Source organism: Mesoplodon mirus, assembly GCF_964341445.2.
Source record: "Mesoplodon mirus genome assembly, chromosome: 9".
NCBI classification, from domain to species: Eukaryota; Metazoa; Chordata; class Mammalia; order Artiodactyla; family Ziphiidae; genus Mesoplodon; species Mesoplodon mirus.
The window spans coordinates 92,884,558-92,908,622 of NC_138985.1; the positions used below are offsets into that span (position 1 = coordinate 92,884,558).

Sequence of the window (24,065 nt, forward strand, 5' to 3'; positions counted from 1 at the left end):
ATCATATCTTCATGATTTCTTTTTAAGCCTTAAATTTATAACCTGTACCTGTATTACACTGAGACTTAAGTTCCAGACTCATGTACTATTAGTGATAAAAACTTGGTTTTGTTTTTTCCTCCATTCCAGCACTCTTCACTTTTTAAAAAAAATTCATTCGTTTATTAATTAATTTTTTTTTTTATGGCTGCATTGGGTCTTCATTGCTGCACGTGAGCTTTCTCTGGTTGCCATGAGTGGGGCTACTTTTCGTTGTGGTGCATGAGTTTCTTATTGCAGTGGCTTCTCTTTGTTGCAGAGCACGGGCTCTAGGTGCGTGGGCTTCAGTAGTTGTGGCATGCGGGTTCAATAGTTGTGGCTCGCAGGCTAGAGTGCAGGCTCAGTAGTTGTGGCGCACGGGCTTAGTTGCTCTGCAGCATGTGGGATCTTCCCAGACCAGGGCTCGAACCTGTGTCTCCTGCATTGGCAGGCAGATTCTTAACCACTGTGCCACCAGGGAAGTCCCCACTCTTCACTTTTAACTCAAGCATTGAGTCCATTTACATTAAATGTAATCACTGATATATTTGGGTTTAAATTTATCATGTTTACTATATGCTTTCTCTTTGTCTCACTTGTTCTGTTTACTTTTCCTTCAATTTTCTTTTGGAGTAATTGATAAGTTGTTGGGGTTTTTTTTCATTTTTTTCTTGTTAGTTTGGAAGTTATACATACTTTTGCTATTAGTGGTACACCTAGAAATACACACCCTTCACTTATTTCAGAGTCTTATGTAAGTGGTACTTTTGTCCTCTTTAGGGATAAAGCAAGTTTCTTAGAACACTTGAATTTCATTCCCCTGCTTCTGACCTATATGCTCTTGTTGTCCTGTGTGTTAATTCTTTGTATATTTTAAGCCCTATACGACATTATTTTTGTTTTATACATAGTCAATGTTAATTTTCCCCCCTATATCCCACTTGCCTTCTGAGAATTTTTCTTCTTCCTAAAGATACCACTTTATTTCCTTCAGCATGGTTCTGCTAGTAGTAAAGTCTCTTAGTTTTTGCTTACCTGAGAATGTCTTTATTTAACCTTCAGTCTTGAAGGATGGTCTCCCTAGGTGTGGAATTCTAGGTTGGCAGTTATTTTCTCTCCTCATATTGAAAATGCTATTCCACCGTCTTCTGGTTTCCATTCTTGCTTTTGAGCATTCAGCTCTTTCATTCTAACAGCTATTCCTTGGAAGGTTATCTCCCACACAGACCCCTCCTCCACTGCTTTTAAGATTTTCTCTGTCTTTAGTTTTTGTGATATATCTGGCTCTGGATTTCTTCTCATTTATTCTGTTTACAGTTCCTTTAACATCTTGAATCTTTGGATTGATGTCTTTCATCAATTCTGGAAAATCTTAGCCATACATTTTGCTTCAGTTTTGCATCCCCTCCATTCCGTCTCTTTTCCTTCTTTGACTCCAATTAAATATATTAGTCTTCATATTGAAACCTTTATGTCTCTTTCCTTCTGTATTACTACCCTTTTGTCTCTTCATGCTTCATTCTATGTAGTTTCTGCAGACGGTCTTCCAGTTTATTAATTTTTTTCTTCAGCTGTGCCTAAGGTGATTTTAAGTCTGTCCATTGTTATTAGTTTTGGTAATGGTTTTGTTTTCTAGTTTTAGAATTTCTAGTGTTTTTTTCCCTCACTCCCAAATTTGAAGTATTACAGTTTTCAGTTATTATAGAAAAAAAATTTTTTTTGTTAATATCCATGAGTAAAGTAAGCATTATGATTTTACAGGCCATTTGGTCATTTTACTTTCTGAAGTGCATATGGGTCTGTTCCTGTGATATGTTACTAGTGCTGTTTCTTGTTCATGTTGGTTTTTCTCTTCACATATTGGTTATATTTGGATGAATGCTGGATGTGTGTGTGTTTGGAAAACCATTTTTAGAAATAATTTGGGAACTAGAATAATATTATCCTCCTCTAGAGAGGATTTTTGTTTGCTTCTACCAAATGCCTGAGGGCACTAGCAATCCTGGATCATCTTAATCCAATTTAAGGTTTTGATGTTTTCTGGGCCTCTAAATGACTTAAAGCTGAGTGATATTTTGTATCATTCTCTTTGCTGTTTACATTGTATATTTAGCACTGTGTGGAAGACTACATGTAGACCATGCCTGGATGGGTCTAATATTGTATAAGAAACACTGATGTTAGAAGATATTTAGGAAAAGCTGGACAGGAAATCAATGATCAGAAATGGCCAAAATACTACATTTTTTTTTTAGTTTATGCTGTATTTAAGGTGAAGAAGACAGTTGCAATGAAAATAAACTTACTCCTGTCAGGTGTTATCTACTGTGTATTTCTGGAATGGTGAATTTAAAAATAAGGCTTAGTGACAAAACACACATAAAATGTTTGTGAAATATTTTTTTGAAATTTTTATACTTCCCAGAAGAGGGCATCCTAACATAATAAATCCAGTTCAACTTCTTTCCTAGGAAGGAAGATGCTTTTGAGGCACAGTTTTGTGACATTACTGTACTGCACTGTCATAGTTTTAAGATTAGCAAAGAACTTTAACCCTTTCATGTGGCGATGTGGAAACTGAGGCCCAACTGGTAGAAATGATTTACCATTGAATCATTCAACAGTTATTGAGGAATTATCAATATTATGTACCTTATATTATTATATGTAGATACTGTGAACAAAGACTGGCAAGAGCTGCTCCTAAAGTAGCTTACAGACCAGTGGTGGAGAGAAGGGTACAAATAATAAAGTAAAACAATTTCATAAAGCACTGATGGCTCTGAAGAATATAAAGAAGTGTAAGGTAAATGGAGCAGGAAGGGTAGCTGGTTACTGCTTTTTCTAATCCTATTTCCTTCTCTCCCTCTACTGAAGTAACCACTATTCTGAATTTGGTCTTTATCATTCTCTTGCATGTCTTTCATATTTTTTTGTATGTGTATGTATCAGTAAACAGTATTTAGCATTGTTTTTGCATGTGTTAAATTGTATATAAATGGTATCACTCTGATGTTTTTTGTCTAACAGTGTTTATTTCATTCAGTATTATTTTTCTGAGATTCATTTATGTTGATAATGTGGCTAGATGTTTTCATTTTGACTGTTATTTAGTATTCCATTCATTATCTAAGTATGTTGTATATTGGGAGAACACTTAGGTTGTTTATAATTTTTTGCTATTTACAATTGCTGCAAATGAAAATTATTTTATATGTTTTCTTGTACACATTGAGAGATCTCTTGGCTTTGGTTTTCAAAGTTCTTTTGACAGTGTCCCACAGTAATACATTGTGATCTAGAATAAACAGATGCACATATAACTAAAATAACAATTTCTCATGAAGTAATACTTACTCCTCCTGCAAGTGACACAGTCTCATGTGTTCTAATCTCTTTACTTTATTCCATTTTATTAAAAAAACAGAAACAAAAACTACTCATGAGCCACCAACAGGTGGAAATCCGCAGTTTGAAAAGCACTGCTTAAAAAAAACAAAACAATACAAAAACACTGCTTGAGGGTATAACCAGGAGGGGAATATTTCCTTTGTCCATTTTTCAAATGTGTTGTCTTTTTTTTTTTTAGGAGTTATTGATATTTTTTAATACTAGTGTTTTCTTGGTAATATGTATTGCAATTATCGCCTAGTTTGTTGCCCACTCCCTCCCCAATTTTTTGTTACTTCTTTTTGTCCATAAAGGTTTTGATTTATATTATTGTGAAATTATTAGTGTTTTACCTTACAGTTTATGCTTTTGGAGTCTTGTTTAAGCAGTTCTTCTTAACCCTGAGTTTATAAATACTTTCCAATAGTTTATTGTAGAAGTTATAAAGATTATTTTTGTTGTTTTATTGATGTTTTTGTTTTACATTTAGGCCTTTAATCCACCTGGAATTTATTTTCATGTATAGTATGATGTATGAACCTACTTTCATTATTTTTCCATGCAGAGGGTCAGTTGCTCTGGCACCATACTTTTAATCGTCCATCCTTTTCCCACCTCTGTCTTCTGACACAGAAGGGTGTTTGTGAACTCTCGAGTCAGTTGTCTTGGTTTATTTGTCTATCTTTCAGTCAGTTCCACTCTGTCTTAAAGACTGTAGCCTTATAGTAACTACTGATACTTGGTAGGATGAGTGCCTCTGCCTCCTTTTTAAAATCTTCAGAAATTGTTTTGGCTATTCTTAGGCCTTTGCACTTCCATTTAAAATTTAGAATAAGTTTATCAAGTTCCACACAAAAAAATGGGGATTTTTATTTAAACTGCATTAATTAATTAATTTAGTTAAGCAGCTTTAGTCATAATACCTAAAACTAGAAATAGCCAAAGTGACCATCAGTAGAATAATGGATAAACTGTGGTTTATTCATACTCCGGAGTATTACTCAGCAATAAAAAAAGGAACAATCTACTGATACATACAACAACGTGGACGAATCTTAAAAACATTATTCTAGGGCTTCCCTGGTGGCGCAGTGGTTGAGAGTCTGCCTGCCGATGCAGGGGACACGGGTTCGTGCCCCGGTCCGGGAAGATCCCACATGCCACGGAGAGGCTGGGCCCGTGAGCCATGGCCACTGAGCCTGCGCGTCCGGAGTCTGTGCTCCGCAGCGGGAGAGGCCACAACAGTGAGAGGCCCGTGTACCGCAAAAAAACAAAACAAAACAAAACATTATTCTAAGTGAAAGAAATCTTACACAAAAGAGTAGATACTGTATGATTCCATTAATTTGAAGCTCTAGAATAGGCAAAACTAACGTAGGGTGAAAAACAATAATTGTGTTCTTATGGTGGGAGGTACAGTGAGAACTGATTGGGAAGGGACATGAGAGAAATTTTGTAGTGATGATACTATTGTATATCTTAGGGGATTGGATTTCATAGTTCTATGCATTTTTCAAAATTTATTGAATGATTTGTACATTTTGTAATATGTAAATTTTACCTCAAAAGAAAAAACTTGTGAATAAATATTGAACTCTAGCTAATGATATTCCTACTGAATTATTTAGGGGGATCATACTGCAGTTTACTTTGACATGCATTAAAAAAAACCCAATATGGGTTGATGAACGTGTAGAAAGATGGATAGTTACATATACTAAAATGTTAATGGTAGAATCTAGGTGGTAGATATATGAACGTTCACTGTAAAGGTCTTTCAACTTTGCTATATATGTTAAGTTTTTTTAATATATTTTAAAGTTTTAATAATAAAATGTTGGACTCCCACAACTCAATAGCATAACAAATAACCTGATTTTAAAATGGACAAAGGACTTGAATAGACATCTCCCTAAAGACATACAAATGGCCAACAAGTAAGTGTATGAAAAGGTGCTCAACATCACTAATCATCAGGGACATATAAATCAAAACCACAGTTGAGATACCACCTCACCCCTGTTAGGATGGCTATTATCAGAAAACCAAAAAATAAGTATTGGCGAGGATGTGGAGAAATTGGAACCCTTGTATGCTATTGGTAGGAATGTAAAATGGTTCAGCCCCTGTGGAAAACAGTATGAAAGTTCCTTAAAAAATTAAAAATAACAGCTGCCATATGATGCAGCAATTCTACCTATGGATGTTTATTCAAAGGAATTGAAATCAGGATCTCGTAGAGATATTTGCATTCCTGTATTCATTGCAGCATTATTCACAGTAGTCAAGATGTGGAAACAACCTAAATGTCCATTGACAGATGAATGCATAAAGGAAATGTGGTATGTATATATGGAATATTATTCAGCCTTAAAGAAAGAGGAAATCCTACCATATATGACAACATGGATGAACCTTGAGGGCATTATGCTAAGTAAGATACACCAGGTCAGAAGGACAGGTACTGCATAGTTCCACTTACATGAGGTATCATATTCAAACTCTTAGAAGCAGAGAGTAGAATGGTGGCTGCCAGGGGCTGGGGTGTGGAAATGGTGAGTTGCTGTTCAGCAGCATAAAGTTTCAGTGCTGCCAGATGAATATGTTTCTAGAGATCTACTATACAACATTGTGCCTATAGTTAACAGTACTGTACTGTACACTTAAATTTTTTTTTTTTTTTTTTTTTTTTTTGCGGTACGCGGGCCTCTCACTGTTGCAGCCTCTCCCGTTGCGGAGCACAGGCTCCGGATGCGCAGGCTCAGCGGCGATGGCTCACGGGCCCAGCCGCTCCGCAGCATGTGGGATCTTCCCAGACCGGGGCACGAACCCGTGTCACCTGCATTGGCAGGTGGACTCTCAACCACTGTGCCACCAGGGAAGCCCTTAAAATTTCGTTAAGGCAGTCGATCTCATGTTAAGTGTTATTACCTCAATTTTTAAAAAATTAAATGTTGGAAAAAATGCATCAATAAGATTTTTTTCCTCTACCAGCTGTTTATGATGGAAAGGAAGGTAAAAGGCATTAATTTATTTTTTAATTACTTTGGGGCTCTTTAGAGGGGTTTATTTAAGTCAGACTGAGTATACTACTAAACAACATGTAGAGAGGCTCATCTAGAGGCCCATATCCTCAAGTCCATTCTCAAGTAGGCCTGTGTCTTTATTCCTGTTTTACCCCTAGGTTCTTCATGACATTTTTTTGGGGAGGCCTATTTTAATTGAGCCACTTATAGAACATATATGCCAGGATAACCTGAGCACTTAAACCTAATTTTCATTTAAGCCTTTTACAGGGTTCACAAATAGGGATGAAGGTGGATTGTCTGTTTTTTTTTTGTTTTGTTTAAAAAAAGGAATGCCCTTGATATGTTGAGATTGCATGAATCGGAGACTGTAATATTTCCTTAAGGCCTACCCTTTCTTTCAGTTATTAGTTTCAGGGCAAACCAGACCAAATTTTATTAACATTTTTTCCTTAGAGTGGGACAGTTTTCATCTCTTTCCTGCCAGGATGCTTTCATCAACATGACCTTGTGGTCAACAGTTCCATTTAGGGCATAATTCTCAGATACAGAAAAAAAAATTTTTCCAATTAAGATGGTATCCTTCTAGATATTTCTCTTATATGTGGTGTGGTGGTATTAGAGTTCCAGGTATGAGTGATTTTCTCTGACTTCCTTAACTTGGCAGTTTCTTGAAGTAATGGATAGAGGGACACGGGGATGGAAATGAAGTTTGAAATCTGTGACTTTTTTGTTTTGGCAAACTGTTCCTTTCAATGCTGCAATTTCATCTAGCACCTTTGAGAATATTGCCTTAACAGTATGGGTATGCTGACAAAACAAAACAAAAAAACACATTGTGTAAAATTCAAGCTGCTGTGTGGTGGGGAAGTATAAGTCATTTACTTTTTAAAAAGATTTGTTGTAAGTTTTAATGGTAAACTAAAAAATGATCCATGTTGAACAGTAGTGAAGTATATTGATATCAGGAGTATCTGTATTTATTGATAACATATGAGGAAATAAGTGCTACTTTTTTGTACCTCTGATTGTTTTCTGCCTTGTATAGCTAACAGGCTCTGCCTAATCTCAGCTCATCCCTTCTTATTTCAGGTCCTGTGGGAATGGCTGCTGCTGCTGCTGTGGCAACAGGAAAGAAACGGAAACGGCCTCATGTGTTTGAGTCTAATCCGTCTATCCGGAAGAGACAGCAAACACGTTTGCTTAGGTGAGGGCTTCCTTTCTCATATTGTTGCTGTTCCTCAAATACTTTATGGAGTGGATGACAGAGTTAGACTATACCTTATTAGGTTCATCAAGGGACACCAAGTTAAATTCTTTGATGACAGAATTAGACTTTATAGTACTCTTACAAAATAAATAAATGAAACTAGAAGTATGATTAACAGATGAATAGTATCACATTAATTCATTCAGAGAAAACTTATATGCCTGCTATGTGCCAGGCATTGTTCTAGGCCTTGGGAATATAACAGTTAACAAAATAAATTTCCTTAACGAGCTTATATTCTAGTGGAGGGAAAAAGAAAATAAACAGGTATGTAATATGTCAGATGATGAAAGTGCTATGGGAGAAAACAAAGCAGAGTAAGGAAAATAGAAAGGTTAGGGGATTAGGGGGGATATAGTAGTTTCTCTTTTTCTGTAGGAATGGTCTTCTTTCATAAGCCAACCTTTGAACAGAGACCTGAAGTAAGTATAAGGGCAACCATGTTGATGTCTAGGGGAAGAACTTTTTGGGCAGAGGGAATAGTAAGAGCAAAGGTTCTGAAGTGGGAAGGAATGTGTTAGACATGTTTGAGGAACAACTAGGGAAAGAATGAGAGGAGGCGTGGTCAGAGTAGTAGTGGAGAGCCACACCATGGCGTCTTCTGGTCCAGCATAAGGGCTTTGACTCTTACTCTGAGTGACGTAGGAAGTCAATGAGGACTTTTGGTCAAAGCAATGATACGATCTGGCTTATGTTTTAAAAGTATCACTCAGGCTACTGTGTTGAGAATAGTCTCTGGGGGTACAAGAATGGAAGCAGGGAGACCAATTAGGAGGTTATTGTAGTAATCCGGGCCAGAAATGACAGTGTCTTGAAATCAGTGTGGCAGTAGCAAAGGCAGTAAGAGGTGGTCAGGTTCTGGGTGTATTTCAGAAGTAACCCCAATATGATTTCTTGATGGATCGGATGTGCTGTGTGAGAGAAGAAGAGGAGTGAAGGGTGACCTCAGGGTTTCTGGTCTGATTCCTGGAAGGACTGAGATGACACTTACTGGAAGAGGAGCAAGTGTGAGAGTGAGGGTAGGGTAGAATCAGGAATTTGGTTTGGATACGTTAAGTTTCTGATACCTCTTAAGCATTAAGTGGAGATACAGAATAAGCAGTTGGGTGTATGAGTCTATAATTCAAAGGAGAGACCTTAGCTGAAGATACAAGCACATAGGTAGTATTTGAAACTCTGAGGCTGGAAGAGATCACCTAGGGAATGAGTGTGGACCGAAGCACTTCACCCCTTAGAGGAATGAGAGGAATTATCAAAGGAGTCTAAGAAATGACCAGTGAGTCAGGAGGAAAACCAAGAGAGTGGTATCCTGGAAACCAAGTACAAAAAGTGTTTCAAGAAGGAGGGCATGTGATCAGCACTGTCAAATGCTGCTGACAGGTTGAGTAAGATGCAAATTGACCATTAGATTTAGCAACATGGAGGTCATGATTGAACTTGACAAGAGTGTTTTCAAAGCACCAGTAAGGGTGAAAGGATTGGAGTGTCTTCAAGACAGAATGGGAAGAGAGGAATTGGAGACAGTGAATATATTTTCTATCTTCATTCCTTCAAGGAATGCCACCAAATTTCTTGTTCGGTATGTGGTCCTTTGCTCAGTTTTATTTCTTTGAAGAGTTTGTAGGTTGCAAAGAAAGATTATTACACATATGTGGTGCATGGAGGACTTAATATTTTGACAGGTTGCATAACATGTATTCATATATGATAAGAAATTTAGTCTATAAAATGTTCCAGAAGTTTCTCCTAGTAGTGTTTTAAATACTATATCCAAATATTTAAGATGTTTACTGGAAAGTTGAATTCAGAGTGCCAGCCCATGTAAATGATATGTGACAAAAGCTGGAAAATATAGTCTATATTAAGAACATAAGTAGGAAACTGAAGGGAAAATCCAGAAAGTACTTAACAGTAGCTTTCAGCAAAGAAGTTATATACCACTAGATGGGCCAAAAAATTTCCTTTCCTTTAATGATAAATTTCATTTCCTTTAATGATAGTACAGGCAGGAGGAATTAGAATGTATTATTTATAGAAATATTTTTTCTATAATGGGCATAGACACAATAGTACATGCTTTTGGAGAAAGATGGAAACCTTTCTTGTGATATGTTGGCTTTGCTTCATTTGAATTGGCATGACTCACCAGTCCCTTGAAAGGGTAGACCAAGTTCCCAGAAGAATTATAGGATGTAGAACTTTAATCTCCCATGATTTCAGAGGGAAAGGACAGTGTTTCTATTTCATCCAATGTTGATGTATTTGAAAAAGCTCTTTTACTCCATCCTCATTTGTAAAATACTTTGGGACTAAGAATTATTGTTTATATCACAATGAAAATCTGCAAATGGCAACATTTTTGAAGTAGTATTTTTGGATAAAATTATGTCAGTAAGACATAAACAATGATTATATCAGTCAAAGAAGTTAGAAGCAGGTCATTTAAGGCCCCTTCATTAAACATGGAGTTGATATAATAAAGTCTATAAGAGGACATCTCAGCATTTATCTTTGCAGCAGTAAGAGAAAACCCTTTTGGTATTGATGAGATCAGGAAGTGTGATATTCGCTGTATTCAGCATTGTGTCATGGCTGTGTCCTGAGGTAAACCTGAGGTAGACCCTTATATCAGTGAGCTAATCGTGGGTCTTCAGGACAAAGGTATGCACATATTTCTACTGAACAGGATATTAAACCTCACACACTCCCTTTTCACAACTCAGGTAAAAGAAACATATCTAATCAGAATAAATTGTCCCGAGTCAAAGTAAATCTTGTGTCTGTATTGCTGTAATTTCTATCTTCTTTAACTGTTTTTGTTTCTTTTCATTCTCTGATTCAGGAAACTTCGAGCCACATTAGATGAATATACTACTCGAGTGGGACAGCAAGCTATTGTCCTTTGTATCTCACCCTCCAAACCCAACCCTGTCTTTAAAGTGTTCGGTGCAGCACCTTTGGAGAATGTGGTAAGAAAACTTGAGTTGTGTTCTCAGATACCCTTTGTTTTCTGTGGGTTGTTGTTCACATTTTTTTGATCCTTAGTCTAGCACAATAGTTATTCTGTCTTCCCTTCATCCAGAGGTTGGAGTTGGGACTGGTTTTCAAACTCCTTTATGCAGATCAAAATAAAAAGGATCATTTCTGTTTCTGCTTTCCATAACAGGGTATTTTACCTCATCAGATGCAATGGAAAAAAATGACGTTGTGTTCTTTAAGAAACCAAAGCAAGATTTTGTAAGAATATTACTGATTTATGTCAGAAACAAATGGTGTTTACTCAAGATGTGAACTTCATGAGGCAAACCTGGGAGCATTTTATTGATCACTGATATCTGAGTTGCATATTTTATTTTATTTTTTTAACTTAAAATAATTAATTCTTTGGCTGCGTTGGGTCTTCATTGCTGCACTCGAGCTTTCTCTAGTTGCGGCGGGCGGGAGCTACTCTTCGTTGTGGTGCGCGGGCTTCTCATTGCGGTGGCTTCTCTTGTTGCAGAGCACGGGCTCTAGGTGCGTGGGCTTCAGGAGTTGTGGTACCCGGGCTCAGTAGTTGTGGCTTGCAGGCTCTAGAGCACAGGCTTAGTAGTTGTGGCGCATGGGCTTAGTTGCTCCGCAGCATGTGGGATCTCCCCAGACCAGGGATTGAACCCATGTCCCCTGCATTGGCAGGCGGATTCTTAACCACTGCACCACCAGGGAAGTCTGAGTTGCATATTTTAAATCTCTTGTATTTCTTCAAAGAATTGATTTAACACTGCTTCAATTTTGAAATATAGTTGAATATTTTGATTATATATTTATCCATAGCTAACTTTATAAAAATAGTGTTTTACCCTTGCATACTTATACTATGTGAACTACTCTTTTTCTGGCTGAAATAACTTTGAATCATTTGTAGAATGTTGATCTGTCCAGATTTAAATTGCATTTTATTTTTACTAGGATAAGATTTATTAGCTTACAATAACATTTATTAGATCTCCCACATTGAACAGAGATTTCCAGAGTTCAGAATTAGTAATCAGTTGAGATTTTATTGTATTTTTTTTCACACACACAGATGTTGTGGTTCTTTCTTAACATTTTTGAGTTTTGTTTTGAGTTTTCCTTTAAATTCCTGAGGCCCTAGAATAGGATGCATATTAGGACCTTTCCTTAGAGGAATATGGTAAATGGCTTCTAGTGCAAAATAGTACCTGACAGGCAGCCCTCATGTAGTTGACAAACATGAAATCTGGGTATGTCTTCTTCAGTATTAAAATTTTTAGATAGTATTACTATTACTAATAATAATGTGATCTATGAAAAAGCCTCATCTGGAAGACTCAGAAAAATACCTCTGAAAATTACTCACTGAAAAATTCAAAAGAAAGCGTTAGATAACTGTTGGAGTCCTCCATAGAATACAAAAAGTTACAGACTCTATGAAACAGGAAAAAAATGGTCATATGATAGCCTAAACTGAGAAAAAGCAGGAGATATTTTTCTGTTGACTGACACTTGATAAATATAGGCTAAAGAATAAATGCCAGTAGAATTAGAGACAAAATATGTCTTCCAGACCACTAAAGAGGAAAAAAAGTCTATACACAAAAGATAGAAAATAAGGGGAGGAATTTAAAAAAAAACAAAACACAAAGTATAGAACAAAGTAATATAAGTGAGACCAATTAATTCTGTTATAAACCATAAATGTAAATACTATATTTATATTGTTGTTAAAAATAAAGATTTGCTTTTAAATTGGAACAACAGCAACCCAAATCAGAACCCAATTCTATTCAATTTATGTGACATACTTACAGTGACTCACAAATGTTCAAAGTAGATGCAAACTATACCATCAAGAAAATGAAAATACAATCCACAGAATGGGAGAAAATATTTGCAAATTATATATCTGTTACAGAATTTGTATCCAGAATATAGAAAGAACTCTTATAACTCAACAATGAAAAGACAGTTAACCTGGAATTCCCTGGTGATTCAGTGGTTAGGACTCCGTGCTTCCACTGCATGGGGCATGGGTTCAATTCCTGGTCATGGAACTACGATCCCACAAGCCGCGCAGTGTGGCCAAAACAAAAACAAAAACAAAAAACAATTAACCCAATTTAAAATTGCAAAGAATCTGAATAGATATTTCTCCAAAGAAAATATAGAAATGGCCTGGAAGCACATGAGCACTTGATAAATAATCATTAATCATCAGGGAAATGAAAATCAAAACTACAGTGAAATACTTCACACCTACTAGGATGACTATAATAAAAAAGATGGACAATAATAAGTGTTGGAAAAGTTATGGACAATAATAAGTGTTGGGATGTCGAGAAATTGGAAGCCCCATACATTGCTGTTGGGAATGTAAAATGATGCAGCTGCTTTGGAAACTTTGGCAATTTCTCAAAATGTTAAAAAGAAAGTTACATATGACCCAGCAATTCTACTCCTAAGTTTACCCAAGAGAACTGAAAACAAAACTTATACACACAGTGTTCATTGCAGCAAAACTTACATACAAAAACATATACACAGTGTTCATAGCAACATTATTCATAATAGCCACAAAGTGGAAGTAACCCAAATGTCCATCAGCTGATGAATGGATTAAAAAAACTTGTATTATCTATGCAGTGTAATTTTTTTTTTTTTTAGATGTTGCGGGTAGGAGTTTATTAATTAATTAATTTATTTTTGCTGTGTTGGGTCTTCGTTTCTGTGCGAGGGCTTTCTCTAGTTGTGGCAAGCGGGGGCCACTCCTCATCGCGGTGCGCAGGCCCCACTGTCGCGGCCTCTCTTGTTGCGGAGCACAGGCTCCAGACGCGCAGGCTCAGTAGTTGTGGCTCACGGGCCTAGTTGCTCCGCGGCATGTGGGATCCTCCCAGACTAGGGCTCGAACCCGTGTCCCCTGCATTAGCAGGCAGATTCTCAACCACTGCACCACCAGGGAAGCCCCCTATACAGTGTAATATTACTCAACAATAAAAAGGAATGAAGTACTGATAAATATTACGGCATGGATGATCCTTGAAAACATTGTGCTAAGTGAAATAATCCATTCACAAAAGGCCACATGTTGTATGATTTCATTTATGTGCAGTGTCCAGAATAGTCAAAGCTATAGAGACAGAAAGTAGGTTAGTGGTTGCCAGGTTGGAGAGGGGGGATGAAGGAATGGAGAGTGACAGCTAGTGGGTATGGAGTTTCTTTTAGGGGGAATAGATTATGATAATGCTTATTACATGACCCTACAGATATTTAAAGAGTGAATTGTACACTTTAAACGGGTGAATCTTATGGTATGTGTGGTAGGCTGATTAATGAATGGCCACCAAAGATATACAGATCCAAATCCCTGGAACCTTTGAGTGTTACTATATGGCAAAAAGGACTTTGCAGGTGTGGTTAAGTTAAAGATTTTTGAGATGGGTACATTACCCTGGATTGTTCAGGTAGGCCGTAAATCTAATCAGAGTGTCTTTATATAAGAGGGAGACAAAGGGAGACTGATGTAGAAGTAGGAGATGTGTTGGCAGAAGCAAGAGGGTGGGTGCAGGGAAGGGGTCAGGAGCGAAGGAATATGTGCTAGACGGCAGCTAGGCAAGATGAGAAAATGGATTCTCCCTTGGAGCCTCCAGAACAACCAGCCCTGCCAACAGCTTGCACCTGTGAAACTAAGAGAACGAATTTCTGTTGTTTTAAGCCACCAAGTTTGTGATACTTTGTGGCAACCATAGGAAACTAATATGTATGGTATATGAATTATATTTCAGTAAAGCTGTTAAAATTTTAAAAGCAAAATAACAGGCAAAGGTATGTCAGACAAATCCCTACAAAAATAAATCATGGATCACAGCATTAATATCAGACAAAGCCAGATTCTCAAGACAGATGAGTATTAACTGAGAACCATAGGTCTTCTAGTGTTGATAAGCAGTTTATGTCTCAAGTAACATTAAAGCAAAGAATGTAGATCAAAAAGCTTAGAAATGGGAGAAAAAAATAAAAAGGAGCCACAGTGGTAGTAGGAGGCTTTGCTATCTTTGTCAGATCAAGGAAGAAAAATATAAATAAGAACACAGAGGTCTGAATAATAGAATTAATAAGGTTAATATAAAGAATAGATATATTAACATTGATATCTTACAAATATATTTTTGAATATACCATATTTGAAAAATTACGTGAATGGGTTATAAGAATTGACCATATGTTATTATTAGGCCCCAAAGAAAATCTTAATAAATTGTAAAATGCAGAAAATTACATAGGCCATGTTTTTGACCAAAGTATAGAAAATTTAGAACTTAATATAAAAAAGATTGACAGGAATTTTCAGCCACATGGAAATTTGAAAAAACAACTTAATTTGCAGACTATTTAAAAACAATTTTTAAAAAACTTTAAAAATTATGATCTACACTGATGCTCAAAGGAATGTTTATTGCCTTGATTTTTTTTTTATATATACACAAGAAGGAAGGAAAAGAAACTACATCTAAAGCCAGAAGCTGGAAAGGGAACAACAAAATAGGTCTAAGAAAGAAATAGAGTAAGTAAACATGAGGAAGAAATTAATGATTTTGTAAACAGAAGTAGAGTTGTTACATTCAAGAAATGGTACTATGAAAAATCCAACGAAATAGAAAAACTTCTAGCATGCTAATTGAGAAAAAGGATGAAGAAAAATATACAGTCTTAGAAGTGAGATAAGAATTATAATTGCAGGGCCCCCCTGGTGGCGCAGTGGTTGAGAGTCCGCCTGCCGATGCAGGGGATACGGGTTCGTGCCCCGGTCTGGGAGGATCCCATATGCCGCGGAGCGGCTGGGCCCGTGAGCCATGGCCGCTGGGCCTGCGCATCCGGAGCCTGTGCTCCGCAACGGGGGAGGCCACAACAGTGAGAGGCCCGCATACCGCAAAAAAAAAAAAAAAAAAAGAATTATAATTGCAGATAAGAATAGATTGAACATTGTAAGGAAATGATATGCATTAATTTTGTTCTTTTAAATTAAAAATCCTAACTAAGTGGATAATTCAATAAGAAAATAAAATAACAAAAATATATCCACACCTCAGTAGGATAATAAACATGTACAAAACTGAAAAAGTAATTAAACCGTATCCTTCAGAGGGATACTACGCTCCTGATTATTTGGGGTGACTTCTGTTAAACCCTCAAAGTACAGAATACTCTTCAATCTTATATATATATACCAGAACACAGGGTGGTATTAAAGAATCAGAGCTCATGTTTACCATAATCAATTATGCAGTGTATTCCACATAATCTCATATTAACAACAGTAAAAGAAATGATTTGGATTATGTAATAATGTCTAATATTTATTGAATGCTGTGTTCTAGGTTATAAGTTATAAGCACTTTGCATGTATTATCTCATTAAATATTATTAAAATTTTGGTATTTGCATTTTGTCCTCCTACCTGAAGCCATCATTAATCTTCCTTCTTGCTCTTCTTTCTGGAGGCTGCTGGGAACTCTGGAAAATTAAAATTCAATAGGGCCATTCATCTTTGGAATATGGATTTCAGATTCAAGATTGTCAGTTATTTTACAAATTTGTCAAAGGGGGATTGAAAACTTTACTGGGCCTTTTTTTTAAATTTAACTTATTTATTTATTTGTCTGTGTTGCGTCTTCGTTGCTCTGCACAGGCTTTCTCTAGTTGCGGTGAGCAGGGGCTACTCTTCGCTGTGGTGCGCAGGCTTCTCATTGTAGTGGCTCCTCTTGTTGCAGAGCACAGGCTCTAGGGTGTGCGGGCTTCAGTAGTTGTGGCACCCGGGCTTAGTTGCTCCGCGGCATGTGGGATCTTCCCGGACCAGGGATTGAACCTGTGTCCCCTGCATTGGCAGGCGGATTCTTAACCACTGTGCCACCCGGGAAGTCCCTACTGGGTCTTTTAATAGGTGGTGTTGAGGTTTCTTTATATTTTCCAGGGTTTTATTTATTTCTCCATACTGTGTTCTGCCCATATTACCTCCTTGCCCACAGTTGGGATGTATGGCAAGCCACTGTAAACAAAAACAAAAACAACAAACTGGAAAAAAAAAAGTCAAAATAACAACAACTACAATTTACTGAGTGTTTACAGTGTGCCTGTTTCTGCTAAGCACTTTATGATTTTTACTTAATCATTACAGCAACCCTATGATGTATATATATCTGTTATTATCTGTGCTTTACAGATGTAGAAATTGAAGGTTTAAGAGCTTAAGTATTCTGTCCAGGATCACACAGTAAGGAGTGAACTAATGATTAACATTCTTAGTATATAAAGAGCTCTCAAAAATCAATAAAAATATGAACAGATTAATGAATAAAAAGATCCAAAGATATGTTTGAATATGGGTTAGATATTAGAAGATGATATTAAGGAAGTATGTTATTTTTGCAGGTTGTGATAATTGTATTGTAGTTGTATATGAGAATGCCCTTATTTTTCCAAGATGCATGCTGAAATATTAAGAAGTGTTGGGACTTCCCTGATGGTCCAGTGGTTAAAGGACTCCGAGCTCCCAATGCACGGGGTCCAGGTTCAATCCCTGGTCAGGGAACTAGATCCCGCATGCCTCAACTAAGATCTGGCGCAGCTAAATAAATAAATTATATATATATATATATATATATATATATATATATATATATATATATATATATATATATATATATATGATGTGTGTTTTTTTTTTTTTTTTTGCGGTACGCAGGCCTCTCACTGCTGTGGCCTCTCCCGTTGCGGAGCACAGGCTCCAGACGCGCAGGCTCAGCGGCCATGGCTCACGGGCCCAGCCGCTCTGCAGCATGTGGGATCCTCCCGGACCGGGGCACGAACCCGTGTCCCCTGCATCGGCAGGCGGACTCTCAACCACTGCACCACCAGGGAAGCCCTAAAATGTATATTTTTAAAAGGTGTTGCAAAGTCTATTCTTTAAGTGGTTAGCCCAAAAAATGTGTGTGTGTATAGATGGCAGATAAAGTAATTATGCCAAAACGTACAACTATTGAATCTAAGTGGTGGATGTACAGACATTTATTTTACTGTTCTTTCCACCTTTCTGTATATTTAAATTTTTTCATTTAAAAATTATATTTTTTAAAATACCCAAAGACAAAAGAGAAAAGAACATAAACAAAAGGAGAAACTACAAATGTTTAACAACAACAGAAATTTTCAAAGAAATGAGAATTAAAACAAAAAGTCATTTTACATGGCTCATGTTGGCAAACATGAAAAAGATATATAACTTACAGTGTTGGCATATCAAACAGGCAATGTAAATTGGTGTAATTTTCTGTAGGGCATTTTGGCAACTGGTATAAAAAGTGCCCCCAGTGTACACTTTTTAATCCAGTTTCCTTTTGAAATTTTCTCCTAAGAAAATAATTGATTAAATGAGCAAAGATATCAGTCACTGTACTATTTATAGTATTTTTTTAAAAATTGAGAATAACCTAAAAGTTCAAAGATAAGGGGTTGGTCAGATAAATCGATGGCTCATCCATAGATAGGACTGCTACACTGCCTTTAAGCATGATGACATAGATCTTTCTAATATTTTCAGATGCTGATGATGAATTATTAAGTGAAGAAAACAGGTTATAGAACCATACATAATTTGATCCTACTTTAAGAGTAAATCTGCATTTTCTACATGTTTATGAAATTGCTGAGTGCAGAGGATTGTTGTAACTAACATTTGTATAGTATAGCAGATTTATATTCTCAGTAGTCCTGACAGGAACCCTGAGATGTAGGTATTTATTTTACAGATGAGAATACTAGCTCAGAGAGGTTAAGTGATTTGCTCAAGATTCCCCAATTTCTGAAGAGTAGAGCCAGGGCCCAACATCTCCCATAGGTTTTATCTAGGATATTGAATATGGAGTGTCAAGTTTAATCTCATTTTCTTAGTCTTTCCCCCAAATATACCTTCCAGTTCTTCCCAGTCCTGTGAAAGGTCAATATGGTTGTTATAAGCAAGCACCCACTATAGCTACTGCTAGCTTCTTTCTGGGGAGGGAAAGAGGCAGTATAACGGTCATTATTCTGGTGCAACTGAACAGCAAAGGTCACTTTCCCTTTCCCTCCTCCTGGTCAGATCTGCAGAACCAAGAGAAGAGGCCAGAGAACCTTGGGGGTGAGTAAGTGATGAGGCGAAAGATAGTAGGAAGTAAGAGAGAGAAACTTCATCTATATGTGCATATGTTTGTATGTAGTTTTTAAGGAAGAAAGTCATTTCCATATATATTGAAGATGCAAATAACACAAAACAGACATTATCAAAAATACTTTCAAAAGACCGACTGAAAGAAAATAGGAAAGAGAAAAATCTCCTCCTGGATATTTTAATAGCATCTCAAGTTCAGCAAAACTAAAGTCTTCTCCTCCCCAACCAAAGAAATTATTGTCTGTTTCCAATATCTGTCCTCCTCATCCAGTTACGCAAGGCAGAAACCTAGAGCCATTTTGGCACTTCCCTCTCCTCTTCTCCACCCCACATCCCATGTATTACTTTGTTCTCCATTCATTTCCTAAATATCTCTGAAATTGGCCCACTTTCTCTGTTTCCATTGCCACGACCCTAGCTACCAATCTTGGTGTCCATCCAGTTCCCTTTTCGGTGGCAGGAGCCCTCTGCTTGACTCCCACCTGTCTCTAGCCTCATCTTGCCCCATCCCTCAGCTTCTCTCTCTACTCCAGCCACAGTCTTTGTTCACTTCCTTGCTTCATCCCTCCACAAAGCTGTTGTGTATGCTCTTCCCTCTGATTTGCCCTCTCTTACCTCCTTCTTCACCTTATTAACCTTGACTCATATTTAAGAACTCATCTCAGTTGACACTTACTCTGTGAAGCCTTTCTGACCTCCCTGTGCAGATTAAAGCCCCTTGTTCTATCCAAGACTCTCACAGCGCCTCTGAGCACTTATTATAGATGCTTTATTATTTACTGATTTGTGTGATTATTTGATTAATGTCTGTCCCCAGCTAGATTGTGAGCTCTTAAGATGGCAGGGACTGGATCGACTTTATTCTCCGTTATGCTCCCAGTGCCAAGCACTGTGCCTGCCATGAACAGTTGCTCAGTGATATTTGTTGAATGAATGAAGCACCCTAAACGTTTGGCAGCACTCAGAAATTCAGAATGCAGATTTGGCCTCTAAATTCTGATCCTGCATTGGATCGAAATTGAGATCTTGAGAAGTAAAGACCTATTAAGTTAGATTGTGTCATCTTTTATAGTACTTGTCCCAGTTTGTAATTACACATTTGTTTTTGTGATTATTTTTGCGTTTGTCTTCTCCACTAGATTGGAATATATACAACAATGGGGCACTGTGACTGATAACTTTGCTTACCATTTTGTCCCCAGCTCTTTCCTTAGCACAGTGCCTAGCATACAAATGAATAATAAATATTTTTTGGATGGAGAAGCTACTGGTTCAGAGATTACATATGCCATGTCTATATATGTAACATGGGGGTAGTGAAATAACTTAAAATTAGGCAAACTCTCAGAAAGGGCCTTTGATTATGATGGAGAATGAGAGTTCCTTAACCTAGAAACTCAAGATTTCTCTAAGTTGCTTGGGATCTACTACCTTCAGATCTAATGTCCTCTGCAGTTTAAAACTTTTGTCTTTTTAAGCCTCTGCTCTTTGAAACAAAGCAAGTTAAAAGACCTCCAGAATAATTCCATTGAATGTTTTGGTCTTTTTGAGTATCATTCTTAGTGAATGAAGGTGTGGCTCCCATAGTAAAACAGAGTTATCAACATTTAGACAGGCTAATTCAATCCTGCCCATGGGTTGATGTTAACTGGAGTGGGCATATGTAGCTAAAAACTTCCCTTTTGTGAAAACTCTGTTTAGGCTTTGATTTCTTGAGTGGTTTCCCACATTGATTTTTCCTATATGTGGCTCAGTGTCCTCAGGTGTGAAATAAGGATAATACCAACTTCACTGGGGAGCAGTAGAAATTGATTAAAGTTTATTATCATTCCCCTATATGTAATGTTTACAGAGAACTGGCATGAAAGGCATTGGCAAATGGTAGATTTTAAAGTTGCTGTGCCCTAAGGACATTGTCTTGGTGGCTTACTGCCTTATCACATACTTTTAAGAGCTTTGTAGAATAGGCCTAGAAAAATTTTATTGAGGGACAGAGAGAATTTCCATCTTTTTTCAGAAGAACCATGGGAGTTTCTGAAGGTGGAGCGCTTTCCTGAGAGTCAATAATCCATAGCATTTAGATGGGGATACTCTGGGTATGACTAACCAGTTCTAAGGTACAGAAATTAGTCACAGTTACAGAAGCAAGAGGTAGCTCTGGGGTTATCACCAGCTTCTTTGAAGTCATCCTTCTGCCTTTGTTTAATTCCACCTTTCCAATACTCTCATGATTTCTTGTTCTAAGTCATTCACTTATTTAGATAGTTTTTTAAAAAATGGCTTCAGTTACATGAAATGTGGAAGCATATTTAAAAAGTAGTAAAGGAAAAGCCCTATTGTTTGTTTATTAACTTATTCAACAAATAACTAACACTGTTAGATACAAAGTACGAGATAAGGATTCCATCCATCTAAGTCCTTTGAGGTTTCAAGCTTCAAAACTAGGGATCCAGGAGGCAAGGGGAAAACTTGAGATCTGGACTGAGGCAGGAGAGGGAAGAGGCTGACATTGGGACTGAAGAGAGAATAGAATGAAGACAACAGATTTCATGGGCCACAGCCTGTGGCCTGGCTCTGTGCCAGGCATGCTTCAGGATCACAGGTCTGAAGGCAGCTTTGCACTTGAGCATCTCTTTGTTATATACCTCAGATGACAATATATTTTTAATCTCAGAGGGACTCATAGGTAAAAAATTTTTTAAATCTTTTTTGACACCTTCCTGAAGATTCCTCTTTTATCCAGAAAAGCTTTGAGTATGCAAAAGAATTATGATACCTTGTCTGGGACTGTTTTTGCAACCTCACTAAAGGCCCATTGACCTTATGGTTGTAGCAGCCAATTCCTAAATCCTCAACAAGCGCGTTCTGTGCCCAGAACTCTAATGGCTCCTGTAAACACCCTAAACGCTCTCATTTCTGTTAATTATGAGGATGTTTGTTAATGTATTATCTGTACATGTCTGAATATGTGAAATGTTTCGTAATACATATTTTAAAAATAAACAAAAGTCCTGGTTCCTGTGCTCAGTGATTTTATAACACTAGTTGTGTACGGTGTAGCCTGGAAATAACAATGTCAGTGACACATGATTATTTGAATCTGTAGGAGTTTAAAGGAGTAAGAGAATTATGGCAAGAACACTTGGGAAAGTAGAAGTTGAGTTGGGCCTTGAAAGATGGATAATATTTGGATAAGAAGCAGAATTAGTTGAGTTGGGCCTTGAAAGATGGATAATATTTGGATAAGGAGCAGAATTAAAGACCCAGAGACAGAAAAGAACTTGCTAGATGCAAAAGTTAGTGAGGAGGATGGCCAGCTAAAGAGGGAGGATGGTGAACAAAGCTGCCCAGTAGGACTCTGGGTTATGCGCTGGGAACTGAGGAGGGTGCTATTCACATAGTTCTCAGAGCCGGGCATGCACGGCTGTATGTGGTGGCCCTGGTGGAGAGTATTGGGAAAGTAGGGAATGATCAGAAATGCAAGACTGAGAAGTTGAAATGCAAGACTGAGAAGTTTGGACTTCATCCTGTAAGAAGTGGGGAACTGTAGGAGTATTTTTGAGAAAAAAGATAAATGATAGTGAAGTGGCTGAACATACAGGCTTTGAAGCTATATAAAAATTAGTTTGATTTTCTGCTATATTCCTATATACTAGCTATATAAATTGGGGAAATACTATATATAAATAGTATATATTCCTATATACTAGCTATATAATTTTCTTATCTGCAAAATGGGTATAATGGCAGTTTCTTTATATAATTATGTGAGAATTAATTGAATAATGTATGCAGTGCATGACACATAGCAAGTGTTCAGTAAATGGTATTGATTATAATTTATCATTGTTTCAGAAATTTTAAATGGCAACAGTATAGAGGATGAATTGGGGGAGGAGAGATTGGTAGGCAGACCAGCTGATTTTGTTTTTAAGTGGTTTTTAACTTTAATTGTGAAACGAGTTAGTTGACAGCGACATATTGGTGTGAAGTGACAAAGGCTTTAGCTGTGGTTTTTGGAATAGAAGGTGGAAGTTGGAAAACAAACAAACCTGTATTTCATCATATCTATGATACCATCAATTATAAGATGCACCATTATTTATGTAGCACAAAAAAAAGAAAAAATGACAAACTGACACAATGCTTATTATCACTTAGAATTTTTATTTTATACTTATTGAAAGAGCTCTTTCAGGCTTACTTAGATACAGATTTTAATCATACTGCTTTTGTAAATACATACAAAGGAAAATGTAAGTGAAATAAATTTCTTATTTCTAAATTTTTTTTTTAGCTCTTCCTAAAACTTTTTCACAGTCCAATTCTTCTGGATTACTTCTTGATTCAGAGTCATCATTGTATGTGTGGTTTCATGTAATATTGTCCTTTGTGCCATCAAGAGCATGGGTGGTGCTTCATTTCTTTAAAAAGAGCTCCACTGTTGTCTCTGAGACTTTTTCCAAGCTGCGACAAGTTTGGTGCCGGTGCTTTTTGGTCTTACCAGAAGGATCACTGGGGAAGTTATCAGACAACAGCCAAGACTCACATTCCTTTCTGAAATGGTGCTAAATGGTTTGTTGATTTAAAAGGCCAGGGGTTACAGTCATGCTTCCAGGGATAACAGCCATGTTCACATATGTGCAGTCAGTGACTGCTATGCCCCATAACACCTGGTCTAAAGCAATTTTAACATGTATTCCAATTTCAGAGGAGTGATAAATGTGGTGGGGGGGTTTCATCTCAGGATTGATAGATCAGGTAGAATTGAAGCCCTAGCTTTTTAATTCTGGGAAAGTTAGTTAACTTTACTAAGCAGACTTAGAAATATTGTGCTCCAACCTGAAGTTGTAAATTACTCTGAGGGATGCTCTACCAGCTTCTTTTTTTTTTTAATCAAGATTTTTTTAAGGAATTATATAGCACGGGTAAGTTTAGCAAAATGCCTGGATCTGAATTCCTAGACTTCTGCTGACCCATACAAATGGCTGGAATTGTTTGAAACTAGCTAATAATGTAATAATAGTAATAATCTAATGATTTTTTGTCTTTGAATGCCACGTGTTTCTGCACAATGAAATTTACTCTTATATTATTTTCATTCACTCCTACTGTGGGAATACATACTAATATAATGATTTAACCTGATACATTAAAGTTCAAA

The 24,065-nt window shown here is 37.0% G+C and overlaps 1 protein-coding gene across 12 annotated transcripts in view; it reads left to right on the forward strand.

Annotated features, from left to right (window-relative positions):
* The window catches only part of NRF1 (nuclear respiratory factor 1), a 126,979-nt gene that overhangs the window by 45,180 nt on the left and 57,734 nt on the right, over nucleotides 1-24,065 (forward strand). For all 12 annotated transcript variants that reach the window (XM_082632576.1, XM_082632582.1, XM_082632583.1 and 9 more), the window contains 2 exons: nucleotides 7,527-7,641; nucleotides 10,547-10,673. In XM_082632576.1, the coding sequence (XP_082488702.1) occupies nucleotides 7,527-7,641; nucleotides 10,547-10,673 (242 nt within the window). The remainder of the gene's footprint in view (nucleotides 1-7,526; nucleotides 7,642-10,546; nucleotides 10,674-24,065) is intronic.